General features: G+C 36.1%; 1 protein-coding gene across 3 annotated transcripts in view; it reads left to right on the top strand.

The window, feature by feature from the left end:
• The first annotated feature begins 314 nt into the window (after positions 1-314).
• LOC115223482 (protogenin-like) overlaps positions 315-14,693 on the top strand; it is a 160,036-nt gene continuing 145,657 nt past the window's right edge. Inside the window, exon 1 of one of the 3 annotated variants that reach the window (XM_029794084.2) lies at positions 315-624. In XM_029794084.2, the coding sequence (XP_029649944.1) occupies positions 558-624 (67 nt within the window). In that variant the 5' untranslated portion in view covers positions 315-557. The remainder of the gene's footprint in view (positions 625-14,693) is intronic. The other 2 variants (XM_029794083.2, XM_029794085.2) reach the window with 2 other exon arrangements.

Here is a 14,693-nt window from a genome sequence, read left to right as displayed (position 1 = left end):
TATACCGCTATCACCATCGCCACCACTACAGTAATACCAACTATCAGCAGCAGTAACATTACCACAACTGCCCTTCCTCCCTCTGCCATTGACAGTAATGTTGCTGCTGCTACTACTTCTATTAGTATACCCACCTCCACCACCACCACCATCATCATCACAATAATTAGCAGTAGCTGCAGCATTACCACCTCTGCCCTTCCTCTCTCTCATTGATTGTACTACCACTTTTACTACTCCTCCTTCCGCTGTACCACCACCACCACCACCACCACAACAATAATACAACTAGCAGTAGCAGCAGCACCACTGCCTTTCCTCCTACTTCTACTACTCCTCCTCCTCCCACTACTACACCACCGCCACCATCACCATCATCATTACAACAACACAATTATCAGCAGCAGCAGTCGCTATTGAGGGCGGCGGCAGCGCAAGGCTAAAACAGATTGGAAGTGGTGGAACGGTTCATTGGATGTATTCATGCCCAGTTCTGGCGCAATTTCTCTAAGTGATTTCTATGGGGGGACATTTCTCCCCCTGATCCTTTTTTATCTATGGCGTCCCATGCTTTTCCTCTTGCCGTGTTGCTTCTTTCTCTCGTCCTTTCGAGCCTTGCTGACGGTAAGTAACACTTAACACTTGTACTACTACTATATACATACATACATACGTACATGTGCTCTCACTCAATCCCTCTCTCCTTTTACTTTATCTCGTCTTTCTCTCACACCCTCACTCTTTCCATTTACTGTATCTTTTTCTCTCTCACTCTCTCCTTTCACCTTATCTCTTTTTCTCTCGCTTTGCTCTCTTCTCGCACAGTCACTCTCTTCCTACTCACCCTTACGATCTTCTTTTACCCTCTCCCTCATTAACTCCCTCTATCTAATCGCTCATACTGTCACTCCCGCTTTCTCGCTTCACCTGATCTCTTCTTTCTCTCACTCTTCCATTTACTGTATCTTTTTCTCTCTCACTCTCTCCTTTCACCTTATCTCTTTTTCTCTCGCTTTGCTCTCTTCTCGCACAGTCACTCTCTTCCTACTCACCCTTACGATCTTCTTTTACCCTCTCCCTCATTAACTCCCTCTATCTAATCGCTCATACTGTCACTCCCGCTTTCTCGCTTCACCTGATCTCTTCTTTCTCTCACTCTTCCATCTTTTTTACTCTTTCTCTCTCTCTCTCACGCCATATTTCACTCGCAGTCTCTTCTCTCCTCTCATTCATATTTATAGAAATATATACACATATATATATTTATAATGGAACACTCACTCATGCAATCAAACGTAAACACACTTGTTTCACTCATTTACTCGAAACTATACAATAACGTCTTTACTTAACATTTCGTACACATTTTAACTTAACACAGACAATCTTCCCTACTTCATACACACTCAAATACAACTAACCGTACAGCCACTCACTTTACTCAAACTTACACATTTACAACAGTATATACTCTGAAACTACTATACAAGAAGGAATAAATATATATATATATACACATATATATGTGTATATGTAAACACACACATACATGCACACATTGTCAATCACAACACAAGGTAGTGTCGAAAACATACATCTACATGCAGTTATACACAAACATACACTGATAAATACGTATGTATATATATATATATATATATATATACACAGTCACTCTCTTCCTATATATACACACAGACCACTAGCCAGTGAGTGGAGCCGCTAATATGGTCACTCGCCTGCTAGAAATAGCAGTAAAATTGAACTTAAACGGCATCGTACCGTCACAAAAGAAAAAAATGTAGGATACATTGGTTGATGTAGTCTTAGATATACTGAATAAAAGACGTGATGGTCGTGACTGAACGATGTTTGATCACAGGACTGCTCCAATATTATCCACCTGGGGTTAAATAGCATCGTGTTTAGCCCCAGGTCAGAAGTGAAGCCACGAAAATACATCAGTTATGTTATGTTGTTTCACTCGCTCTCAGTCTCTCTCTCTTTCTCACACACACATTATAAATATATATATATATATATATAGACCCTTATCTCTCGTTGATCGAATTCACATCTTGGCCAATTAATTTCCCTGTCCATGGTTTTGATTCAAATTGAAAAGTGAGACTTTAATTGAAAGCAGGTCGAAAGGGAAGCGCGCACCCCCCTCTCTCTCTCTTAATATATATATATATATATATATATATATATATACGCACGCACAAATACATATTTATGTATCGATTTGTCCCATGTTTTCAACCGTTAACAATCTTCAAAACCAATATCCATTAATTCCACATAAAAAAAATCCTTCCTTTCTCATGTAACTTGTTTACACTTGGTTGATTATAGATTTTTATTTTTTGTTTTGTTTATATATATGTATATATGTGTGTATAAAATATATATACATGTGTATGTGTACTACTAATTCTTGTTTTCGCCCCTCCCCACAATTTTTTTTTTATCTTTTCCGTTTAACTCAAGTGTCCAATTAATATGCTCTTAGCTGTTACATGTATATATGTTTTTTTATATGTATATACATACAGATTTGTACATGTATGTAACAGTGCATAAGTCCTATATAGCACCGTGCTGGAGCTCTGTGTGTATACACAACTATACATATGTAAAGATACACATGTACACATGCTTGCCACATGGTTCGCTCTAAGAGAAACATTTTAATACAGAATTTATATAGAAATCGATATCCTACAGATACGAGTTATTGGAACAGGGCCATGCTGAGGCATCGACTCCCTGTGGGTTTTTTTCTCTTTCTTTTCAACCTCTATGAGTCGAACTGTTCAGTCAAGGAAATCCAGGGACACAACATAGACTACACCGGTTTTTAGGCTCGTACAATTTACGGAAATATATAATGTATACGTGTGTGTTCGTGAAACACATTAACAGCAGTATATATATATATATATAAAACATAGAACTATATGCGTTTACATGTTCACGTGTTCGTTATGTGCTTGTTTTAGGATACTACAGTGCGAGTGTATATAAAAATAATATCCTTATCGCTCTCGCTGTATATATGTGTTTTCTATATATATATGTTTATGTATACATGCTCCCCCACACACACACCATGTTACTTATGTACATGTAAGATAAGTAATGTGTTGTGTAGGGACTTTGTATGCATATACATGATATATATACATATTTATATATATATATATAGTGTGTGTGCGTGTTATATACAACAAAGTGGAGCCATGTACTTTTAACGATATATTTGTTGTTATTTCTGATAATTTGGTTAATTAAAAAGCGAATTTTGTACTCTAACCTTTGGTGTTGCGTGTATATTGTGGGATATGTTTGTGTATACATTATTACTCAATAGGTTGTGTTTAATGTGTTGAACTGAAAATAGTGACAAGGTGTGTGCAGATAGGTGGGGGGGGGCGAATGTCACATTTTATTTAAATAGCTTATATAATAGTTTTAAGTAATTTAAACAATATTGAAGTCATTAAAACTCCACAGTGTAAATGACTCTACAGGATTGCAACATAATTTATTGGTGGTGCTTTTATAACATGTATTGTGAAATAAATCACGTTTTATGTATGAGCTTAAAACATTGAAATTGAGGGGGAAATAAAAATATTATCAGCTATTTAGTACAAGTTCCTCCTCAGATTTCTTTTAATTAAAATAGAGTGGGTGTTGGTTGTGATGGGACATATATGCATATACGTGTGTGTGTGTGTGTGTATATATATATATATACACATATATATATATATAAGCGTGGAGCATCCTGTACTCGGAGTTATGTGTATATGGTACCTTTAATCTAAAGAGCTTCATTATATTAAGGGGTACCAATTGATATTAGAAAGGCCCCAGTACATTTTAGAATATAAGGTTTATTTTTATTTGAATATAAATTCTACACCAGTACCAACCTTTAAAGTTTCTAGGCGTCCCTCGAAAGGACGCATTAAACAACTTTCTTTTGGATTATGTATATATATATTCTCGCACTCAGAGCTGGCTCCCGTGTGTATGATGTGTAGAGTACCCGCATATATATTTACGTATATATACGCGCGCACAAATCAGTAGACAATTTATAAATATGTATAAAGTAGCTCCCGAATAGTAGCGTGTAATAATAGTAATGTGTGTGTGTAAGGACATGTGTAGTGTGTATTTTATGCTGAAATTCATGGACAACTTATTACATTGACACACACACACACACACACACACACATATATATATATATATATATATATATGTATACACACAAACAGCAAGTACCCGTATGTGGTAGTAGTAGTGTTATATATATATATATTATATATATATATAAAACATAGAACTATATGCGTTTACATGTTCACGTGTTCGTTATGTGCTTCTTTTAGGATACTACAGTGCGAGTGTATATAAAAATAATATCCTTATCGCTCTCGCTGTATATATGTGTTTTCTATATATATATGTTTATGTATACATGCTCCCCCACACACACACCATGTTACTTATGTACATGTAAGATAAGTAATGTGTTGTGTAGGGACTTTGTATGCATATACATGATATATATACATATTTATATATATATATATATAGTGTGTGTGCGTGTTATATACAACAAAGTGGAGCCATGTACTTTTAACGATATATTTGTTGTTATTTCTGATAATTTGGTTAATTAAAAAGCGAATTTTGTACTCTAACCTTTGGTGTTGCGTGTATATTGTGGGATATGTTTGTGTATACATTATTACTCTATAGGTTGTGTTTAATGTGTTGAACTGAAAATAGTGACAAGGTGTGTGCAGATAGGTCGGAGGTGGGGGGGGGCGAATGTCACATTTTATTTAAATAGCTTATATAATAGTTTTAAGTAATTTAAACAATATTGAAGTCATTAAAACTCCACAGTGTAAATGACTCTACAGGATTGCAACACAATTTATTGGTGGTGCTTTTATAACATGTATTGTGAAATAAATCACGTTTTATGTATGAGCTTAAAACATTGAAATTGAGGGGGAAATAAAAATATTATCAGCTATTTAGTACAAGTTCCTCCTCAGATTTCTTTTAATTAAAATAGAGTGGGTGTTGGTTGTGATGGGACATATATGCATATACGTGTGTATGTGTGTATATATATATATATATACACATATATATATATATAAGCGTGGAGCATCCTGTACTCGGAGTTATGTGTATATGGTACCTTTAATCTAAAGAGCTTCATTATATTAAGGGGTACCAATTGATATTAGAAAGGCCCCAGTACATTTTAGAATATAAGGTTTATTTTTATTTGAATATAAATTCTACACCAGTACCAACCTTTAAAGTTTTTAGGCGTCCCTCGAAAGGACGCATTAAACAACTTTCTTTTGGATTATGTATATATATATTCTCACACTCAGAGCTGGCTCCCGTGTGTATGATGTGTAGAGTACCCGCATATATATTTACGTATATATACGCGCGCACAAATCAGTAGACAATTTATAAATATGTATAAAGTAGCTCCCGAATAGTAGCGTGTAATAATAGTAATGTGTGTGTGTAAGGACATGTGTAGTGTGTATTTTATGCTGAAATTCATGGACAACTTATTACATTGACACACACACACACACACATATATATATATATATATATGTATACACACAAACAGCAAGTACCCGTATGTGGTAGTAGTAGTGTTTATATATATATATATATAAATAAAGATGAGAATGTCTGTCTGTGTGAATCCCTAAAACTTGAGAACTTACTCAACCAATTTCATTCAAATTTTACACATGCCTTAGGGACCATGTAGTGTCAGAGGGCAAAAGAATTTTTAACTTCTTGCCTAGTGCGAGCCCACGGCAATATCATATCTTCTCCACTATTTCAGTATTATGTGTCAAAAGTGAAACAATAACTTCTCTCTATTGTAATGTCAGATACTTTCACTAATACTGAAACTATTATCTCATATATATATATATATATATATATATATATACACAGACATAATACATAAACATCATCATCGTTTAACGTCCGCTTTCCATGCTAGCATGTGTTGGACGATTTGACTGAGGGCTGGTGAACCAGATGGCTGCACCAGGCTTCAATCTTAATCTGGATGAGTTTCTACAGCTGGATGCCCTTCCTAACGCCAACCACACCGAGGCGATGCTGGTAACGATCACGCTCAAATGGTGCCTTTTACGTGCCACCGGCACGGAAGCCAGTTAGCCGCTCTGACAACGATCACGCTTGATGGTGCTCTTAGCACCCTACTAGCACAGATGCCAGTCATCGAATTTGATTTTGATTTTACGTGCCTCAACAGGTCTTTGCAAGCAGAGTTTAGTGTCCAAAGAAGTGGGCTGGTTTAACCCCCTGGTATAGGCCACGAGATTATGGTCTTATTTGGCTTGCTGGGTCTTCTCAAGAACAGCATATCTCCAAAAGTCTCGGTCACTAGTCATATCCTTGGTGAGGCCTAAAGTTCGAAGGTCGTGCTTCACCACTTCATCCCAGGTTATGTATGTATATATATTATATATATATATCATATGTGTAGCTGTATGTGTATATATGTGTATATATATAGATGTACATGTAATATGTATACATGCATACATATACACACACACACACATACATAGGTGCAGGTGTGGATGTGTGGTAAGAAACTTGGTTCCAAAACACATGGTCTTGGGTTCAGTTCCACTGTGTGGTGATTTGGCATGTATCTTCTGCTATAAGCCTCAGACCAACCAAAGCCTTGGCAGTGGATTTTGTAGACAGAAACTGAAAGAAATCAATCGTATAAGTGTATGTGTGTGTCTTTGTCTCTGTTTCTTCCTCATCACTGCTTCACAACTGGTGTTCATTTATTTACATCCCCATAACTTTGACAAGAAGAAACTGATAGAATAAGTACCAGGCTTATCAAAATAAAAAAAAAGCACTTGGCAGTGTCTCATATTTTTGGTTGCCCTCTCAGTTGTATCTATCAATCTATTCTGTGTGTGTGTATATATATATATGTATGTATATGTGCATATTCATATCTATTATAGGAAAGTCAATGTGTTTGTGTGTTACTTAGACATTCGAAAACTACTGCACCGATCCTAATGAATTTTGGAACACAAAATCCAAATCTAGGGAGAAGGGTAATGCCGTGTGTTTGATAAAATTTCAGGGACCAAAATTACTGAATGGATGCTTATGATATTTGGAACTTAAATTCAATGCATAAGGGTGGGTATACTGCAATATGTTTGGTTTGAATTTGAGATGGCTTAAAAGAAGCAGAACCCCCATGAAAATTCATAAATTTTCAATGTTGATGAAATTTCAACCATGGGTAATTGACACACATCAAGAAGTATTCTCAAAGTTTCCACTTCTCATGAGGATTCTAAGACCCCCATAATGGGGGCCTTAACTCCCAAATTTTAGTCATTTTTATAATCCAAAACTAGGTCAAAAGTACTGAATGGATCTTTATGAAATTTGGAAATTATATTCTATTCATATATTTTTGCTCTTGATGAAATTTTAACCATAGATATTAGACACAAATGAAGTAATATTTCTAAAATTTCATCTTCTTAGAAGTTAGAAAGACCCCATTTAGTTATTTTATCTAAGCAAAGATGAATACAGTTGTACTCTTTGAAGCTGTAGGGTCACCGGAGCATAAAACATGAGCATTATTTGTAATTCAATGGTACAACAGTGTAAGGGTTTGCTTTGAGATATACTTAGATTGTGATTTCTGCAATGTGGTGCATAAATTGTCAAGTAAATGAGAGGCATCTTTGCCTCCATTGATTTAGTTGCAAAGTGTTGAGTAAAATTTTGGTTGCGGACCTATTTTGAGTCTTTATTATCACTGGGTTACACATAGTCCCCAGATGGTAACATTGATTTCAAGGCCTTCCCAGATGAGTGACTGGTTATTGAAAGACATTTATAGATTGTAAATTTATTCTGTCCAGATACCTATTGGTATAGTGGTCATTTGCAAACTCCAGAGGTGATACTTTCATTTCTCCTTAGTCCTCACGTCACACTCTTAATGTTTGAGTTGGGTCACACCCTTCCCATTGCTATAGATCTGTAGTGCATCTTACGGCTGTGCCTGTCACCTGTATGGTGAGGAATCCTACATTGGGAGTGGTAACGACTATGGCAGGGTAGCTGACTGCTTTTGGTTTCCTGTAGCTTTGCTCTCTTTTACAAACCCAGTGAACATACATATATTTCCTATTTCAAAGAAATTCGAACAATACATATAAGACCCAAGTTAAAAAGATTCTCAACATTTCCACTTCTGGTTGTCATTAAGACACCCACTCCCAGTAGGGGCCTTAACTCCCACATTTTAGAGATCCATGACCTCCATTTTTTCAGGAGCAAAATCCTTTTTAACAGGTTCCATAAGACTGGAATTTTGGAATCTGTGCATAATGATCAGTAGTATGGGATACATGTGTCATGATTAGAATTTTTTTAAGGGCATGTAAAGATGAAATTCAAATCATAGGTATTCCAGTTCATTGGAGATAATATAACAGAAAAGTCTAATTCTTTAATTGCATGTAACACGGGCAACGCCGGGTATCGCTGCTAGTATATATATATATATACATACATACACACACACACATGCTACATGAGCGTACAAGGTAGTGGCATACTTTGAGTGGAGAGAACACATCCCGTGCAGTTGTAAATAAGTGTATCATACATACATGCCTTCGTGTGTGTGTTATATTTAGAGAGAGTGAGAAATATAAAGGTTCTACATATATATACACACACACACACGAACATGATTGTGTGTGGTCTTGTCCCCCTTTGCAATGATATATAAAATGTTCCCTATTTTTAACACGCTAGGCACTTCCTTGCTACAATTTCCACTCCATTGATCTCTCACACATACGTGTATGTGTATATATATATATATATATATATATATATATATATACATACACATACCCCACATAGTAATTCCCTATATTGAAGACTGTGTGCGATCAGAATTCTATGTGTCACCATGGAAGTATTTGTCCTCCGGTTTTGTTGTCAGTATAGTGACGAGGGGTGATTTTTTTTCCATTCATACACACACATGTATATATAAAGTGTTTAGTTTAATTAGGTGTGATTGTACCTAGTGCGATATATATATATATATTACATATATACATATATATAATTTATATGTACAGTTATATTTAAATACGGCTTGACATTTAAACTGAAGAATCGCCTTAATACTTTCGAGTACATATTAATTTTTTCCTTACATGGAGAAGGTTGGCAGTAACTTCGAAGTTCTAACCAGTCGTGTCATCGGAGTAAATATAGTATCAATATTTAGCAATTAAGTACTTTTTCCTTAAGTTAGTACATATATATATACACACACCACAGAGTTTCGGTATATATATACACGCACACACACATAATCACGAGTGTTACATATCTTTGTGGTTGAATGTGGTTGATACGCTTAGTTAAGTTTACATGTACATGTAATGCAAACCAACTTTCTTTTTTTATTTCTTCCGTTGTCATATGCAACAAGACAAAGCTACAACAAAACCTCGAGGAGTAGTAAGACACAGCCACCAACCAACACCGCTTTTTTTAGTCTTGTTTTTATCTCCTCTCCACCACAAAGGCCATTTAATTAGAAGAGTACTCCTACTACTGGGTAGCTGAGTGTAATAATACATTTGTCTTATTATTTCAGTAGGCAAGCATAAATCTACCCAATACCAAAAGAAACAAATATGTATATATATATATATGTATGTATGTATATGTATTTTTGAATGTATGTGTGACGATAAGAAGAAGCGGGCGGATAGCGATTATAAAACTCTGGCCACAAATAACAAGCAAAAAGCTAGGCAAGATGGCGAACGGCGCGCCCTCCTCCATCTCCACCATTAACTTCACCATTTTAGCCCCCTTCACTTTCTGCTGTTATTGTATTTATTATACTTCTCTGTGATTGACGATGTCGCTTTGCTGTTCACTTCTACTTCTAAGCATGTCTGTTTGTACGTTTATGTGTATATGTATATATATATATATATAAAACGTGTGTGTGTGTACTTTTGGCTCTGGTTCTAATTGTATGTGTAGATGTAGATGTGGCTGTGTTTGTGTGTGTACGTAAATTAGTCTATGTACGTTGAATGTTTGGTGGGTCTGTACGTAAGCATGTTAGGTGCGTGGTGTGTGTGTGTATAGATAGATAGATTGACGTACAATATTAAGGATTCGTTTGAGTCAGGTACTTGAGTGATAGGTACCTAGTTAGGTCGAATTAGCTCGTAAACAGCACCTTTAGTCGAATAAATATATCATGGGTACTATCTATATATAGATGAAGATATGAAGTGTACACGTGTGTGTGTGTGTGTGTGCTAGTTTGTAAGCATGTATATTTGTGAGTGTGTCTGTATGTCTTCCTCAGAAATCCTTGCTCCCTGCCTAACGTTCATCGAATTTAAAAGGAGGAAAACGTGGTTTCTGCTGATCCAACATGGCCACAAAACTCCGTTACAGGCACAGTCATAGATGTACATACATACTTATGTGTGTGTGTGTGTGTATATATAAATATTTGTTTAGTATATATTTATATATCTCCACACACATACGTTATCCCAATCTTTAATTTCTAATCGTATCTGTTCACGTGACAGTTTCTCTTGTTTACAAACTTGTAATATATATGTATGTATGTGTATATATATATATATTTATATATATTTGTGTGTTTTGTATGTATATATATGTGTTGTGTGTATCGTTAATGGGTATGTCTGCTTGTATGTAAATATTTTGGAGCGGGTGTTTGTATGTACACACATACACACATATAATAATTGTTGGTTTTTCAGGAATGTTAGTTTCTCTTCATTTCTATATTTACAGCCACTGGGTATATAATTAATACACATCCGTACCCACGAACACAATAGAGTGCACACGACACCAGCAACACTCACATTCAACACACTACATACACACACACACATATATACTATGTATGTATATACACCAATAGTTACTATACGGTTTTTACAACGTATACACAACAATGTGCTTTGTATAACAATCGCAATGTGGTCAGTGTAAAATAACAGTTTGTGTATATGTGTCCGCGTATGTATATATGTATTACACATTTACGTAACATTGTTTTTAGTGTATATAATAAGCTTCGTGTATATATAACTTTTAAAACACTGAACGCGCGTCTATAAGTGTATAGTGCACTAATGAGGGAAGCCTCGAGGTAGTCTTTCGACCTATAGAAATTGAATCCAAATCGCATTGAATTTACACTTCACTGTTTAAAAACGGTATGAATAAAGGAGGCAATGTAAGTTCCTGATTAAACGAATAATGATAATTAAATAATTTCTTAAAAAGGGATGGTCACACCTGGAACACATCTGCTCTGCTTGGTCTGATTGTTCTCGGGTTAAACATTTTTTTTACTCCCACCCGTATTTATTCACACAAATATTTCTCCATCTTGTTCTAATTTTCTCTTCTCTCTCGATCTCTTTTTTCCTATAACTTTGATTTACATTTTCATAGCTTTCACTCAGCTACCTCCTTTCTTTATTCATGAGCTGTGTGTGTATATATATAAATATATATATATATAATTTGAAAAGGAAAACAAAGCAGATCCCTAATATTTTTCAACCCCTATTATCCGTGACACCATTTCTTCCCTCCTCACCTTCGCCGCTCGCTCTTTTCCATTTATTTCTCTTCGCCTATCATTATCCTATTTTTAAAATTGTTTTACGATATATATACATACACGCACACGCCTGCGTGTGTTGAAATGAAAGAAGCCCCTTAAATATTAATGATGACCCCCAAATAAGTTCATGTGGTGTACAAAACTAGGGTAGCTTATATCTATTCTCTCTTTAATAGAAGTAATTTCCTCAATCCACCCACCTCCATCCTTACCTTTTTTTATTTTTTAAGCCCTAATCATTTAGGGGCATGACCCCAAAACGTTCCCAGTGAGCAAACTCTCTTTTAATAATGGACCTATACACTTTTGACCCCCCCCCCAGAATTTTGGGAGCAGTTTCTTTCTCCAGTGTTGAATACATATCCTAATGCATAAACTTTTGACCCTTTATAATTTGGTGGGGGGGGGGGTATCTTTTAAACCTCTTTCTATAAAGAGGCTGTTCGTTTAATGAACTTTCGAACCTCAAAGTTCAGGGATCAAATTATATATGTAATTTTATGTTTTAGTAAAAGCAATTTTACATTAAATTGCAGGATCACTCAATACTGTCTTACTCGAATAGGATTTATTGACAGTGACTTCGAAGTTTGGACCAGCTAAGCAATGTCCTTATTAAGGAATTGTAGGTTTATATATATATGTATGTATGTTTTTGTGTGTGACTGTCCGCCCACCATCGTTTGACAAGCGATGTTGGTGTGTTTAGTCCCTGTAATTTAGTGGTTACTAAGAATAAGTCCTGGGATCGGTTTGTTCGACTAAGTGCGTTGCTGTAGCATGGCCGCAGTCAGATGACTGAAGCAAGTAAAAGAATAAAAGAATAGTACACATTAAATTATAAAACTTAGGATCCCTAAACTTTAAAGAGTAATTTAAAGTATAATGGGGTCTAAGTCATAAGCTTAATAAATTAGGCACCACTCCTTAGAGTTAAAATATAACATGAACTGCTAAACTTTTCGGGCTCACAGCCAGCCCTTCCTTATTTTATAGCTAGAAAACACGCTTTCTTTTACATTTCTTTACATTTTTTTATTATTTATAATTTAGAATCTGGACCAGTAGCAATCATTTAAACTTATAAACCCACGACCACCACCTGTTAGAGACCTATACTAATAAGGGTATCTATCAGTCAAGGATTTTTTTGTGTTTGTGTTGGGGATAGAAGTATGGAGAGTTGGAGAGTTTAAGCCCCAGTACGTGACTGATCCTTCGTTTTATTGATTTCAGATTGTTAGGGTGGACCTCACCACGACTCGAACTTATTAGTAAATGGATATAAATTAAAACGGTCATATATACATATATGTATATGTGTGTGTGTATATATATATGTGTGTATATATATATGTATATGTGTGTATATATATATATATATGTGTATATATATATGTATGTGTGTGTGTGTATATATATATGTATGTGTGTGTGTGTATATATATATATGTGTGTATATATATATGTATATGTGTGTATATATATATGTATATGTGTGTATATATATACTTTGATACTTTGATAGGTTTCGGCCATTATTGGCCCAGGCCATGTCTAACTTAATAGCACCACCTGGTGAAGTCTTTCAAGTCAGAATTTGGGCACTATGGCCCACTCAAGTAGAGAGTTATTGTTTACAGAGACATATCCGGGTGTAGGGGGTTTATCCGGGATTTCTAAGAATCTGTCCAAAGACTTCTTGAACCCTATAGGGTCAGTTTCTGTTTTAATGTGTTTTGGTGTAATGTTAAAGAGAGCGGGGCCATTGAGGTGAAATAATTGTGCCGTATTGTTGTTATGAGATGAGAGTGCGATTTTTGTTTTGGGCGGATGGCACGGGGCCCAAGCCTTGGATGTACTTGAAGGTGATGCCAACATCATTTGGGCAATGCTGATGAATATTTTCCACATCATGCAGATGATGTAGCGCTCACGACGACGTTGGAGAGAATAGAGTTTTAGCTTTTCTAGTCGACCCCAATAGTCGAGGCCTGTCATGCCATCTATCTTTTTTGTGATTGCCCTTTGAGGTGCTTCAACTTTTATGATACCTTGTATTGTGTGGGGAGACCACAGTGGACAACAGTATTCAAGGTGGGGTCGGGCAAAAGTGGAGAAGAGAAGGATAATGGTGTGGATATCTCTCGACTGGAAAGTTCTGAGAATCCAGGAACACATTCTGCGGGCCATGTCAACTTTGGTGTTATATGAGTGGCCCAGCTTATGTTGTTGTCCACAATTACTCCCAAGTCTCTGATGTTGTTGGACGCCGCGAGAATTTCACCTGAAGGAAGGGAGTATGGGAGTTTCAGGGCATCCTCTTTCCAAAGTGGATTAGCTCAAATTTATCCTCGTTCAGCAGCATATTGTTTTTTTCTGCCCATTGGATAACAGCCAGTAGATCTGACTGAAGGCATGTCCGGTCACTCGCCTCATTTATGACCTTCTGTAGCTTGGAGTCATCTGCAAAGATTTTTATGTTGCTGTGCTTGATGATGTCATTAATGTCATTAATGTAAATGATGAAAAGAAGTGGGCCCAGCACAGTGCCTTGCGGAACGCCACTACTGACTTTGGCTGGGCTTGATTTTACCCCTTCAACTACAACATGTTGAGATCTGTCTGTCAGGAAACACTTGATCCATTTCAGTAACTTTCCAGAGACCCAATGTTGGATAGTTTTTTCAATAGGATCTTGTGATCGACCCTGTCGAAGGCCTTACTGAAATCAAGGTAGATGACATCGGTGTTGGAGCCCTCTCCCAAAGCTCTCAAAATGTCCTCAAAGTGATGCAGGAACTGCGTTAGGCAGTCCCTTCCATTACGGAACCCTGTTGGTTGGAGATCAGCCGTCTGT

This window comes from Octopus sinensis, linkage group LG23 (genome assembly GCF_006345805.1).
Source record: "Octopus sinensis linkage group LG23, ASM634580v1, whole genome shotgun sequence".
NCBI classification, from domain to species: domain Eukaryota; kingdom Metazoa; phylum Mollusca; class Cephalopoda; order Octopoda; family Octopodidae; genus Octopus; species Octopus sinensis.
The sequence above is the reverse complement of the archived record's forward strand: the minus strand, read 5'-3'. Positions and strand labels throughout refer to the sequence as shown.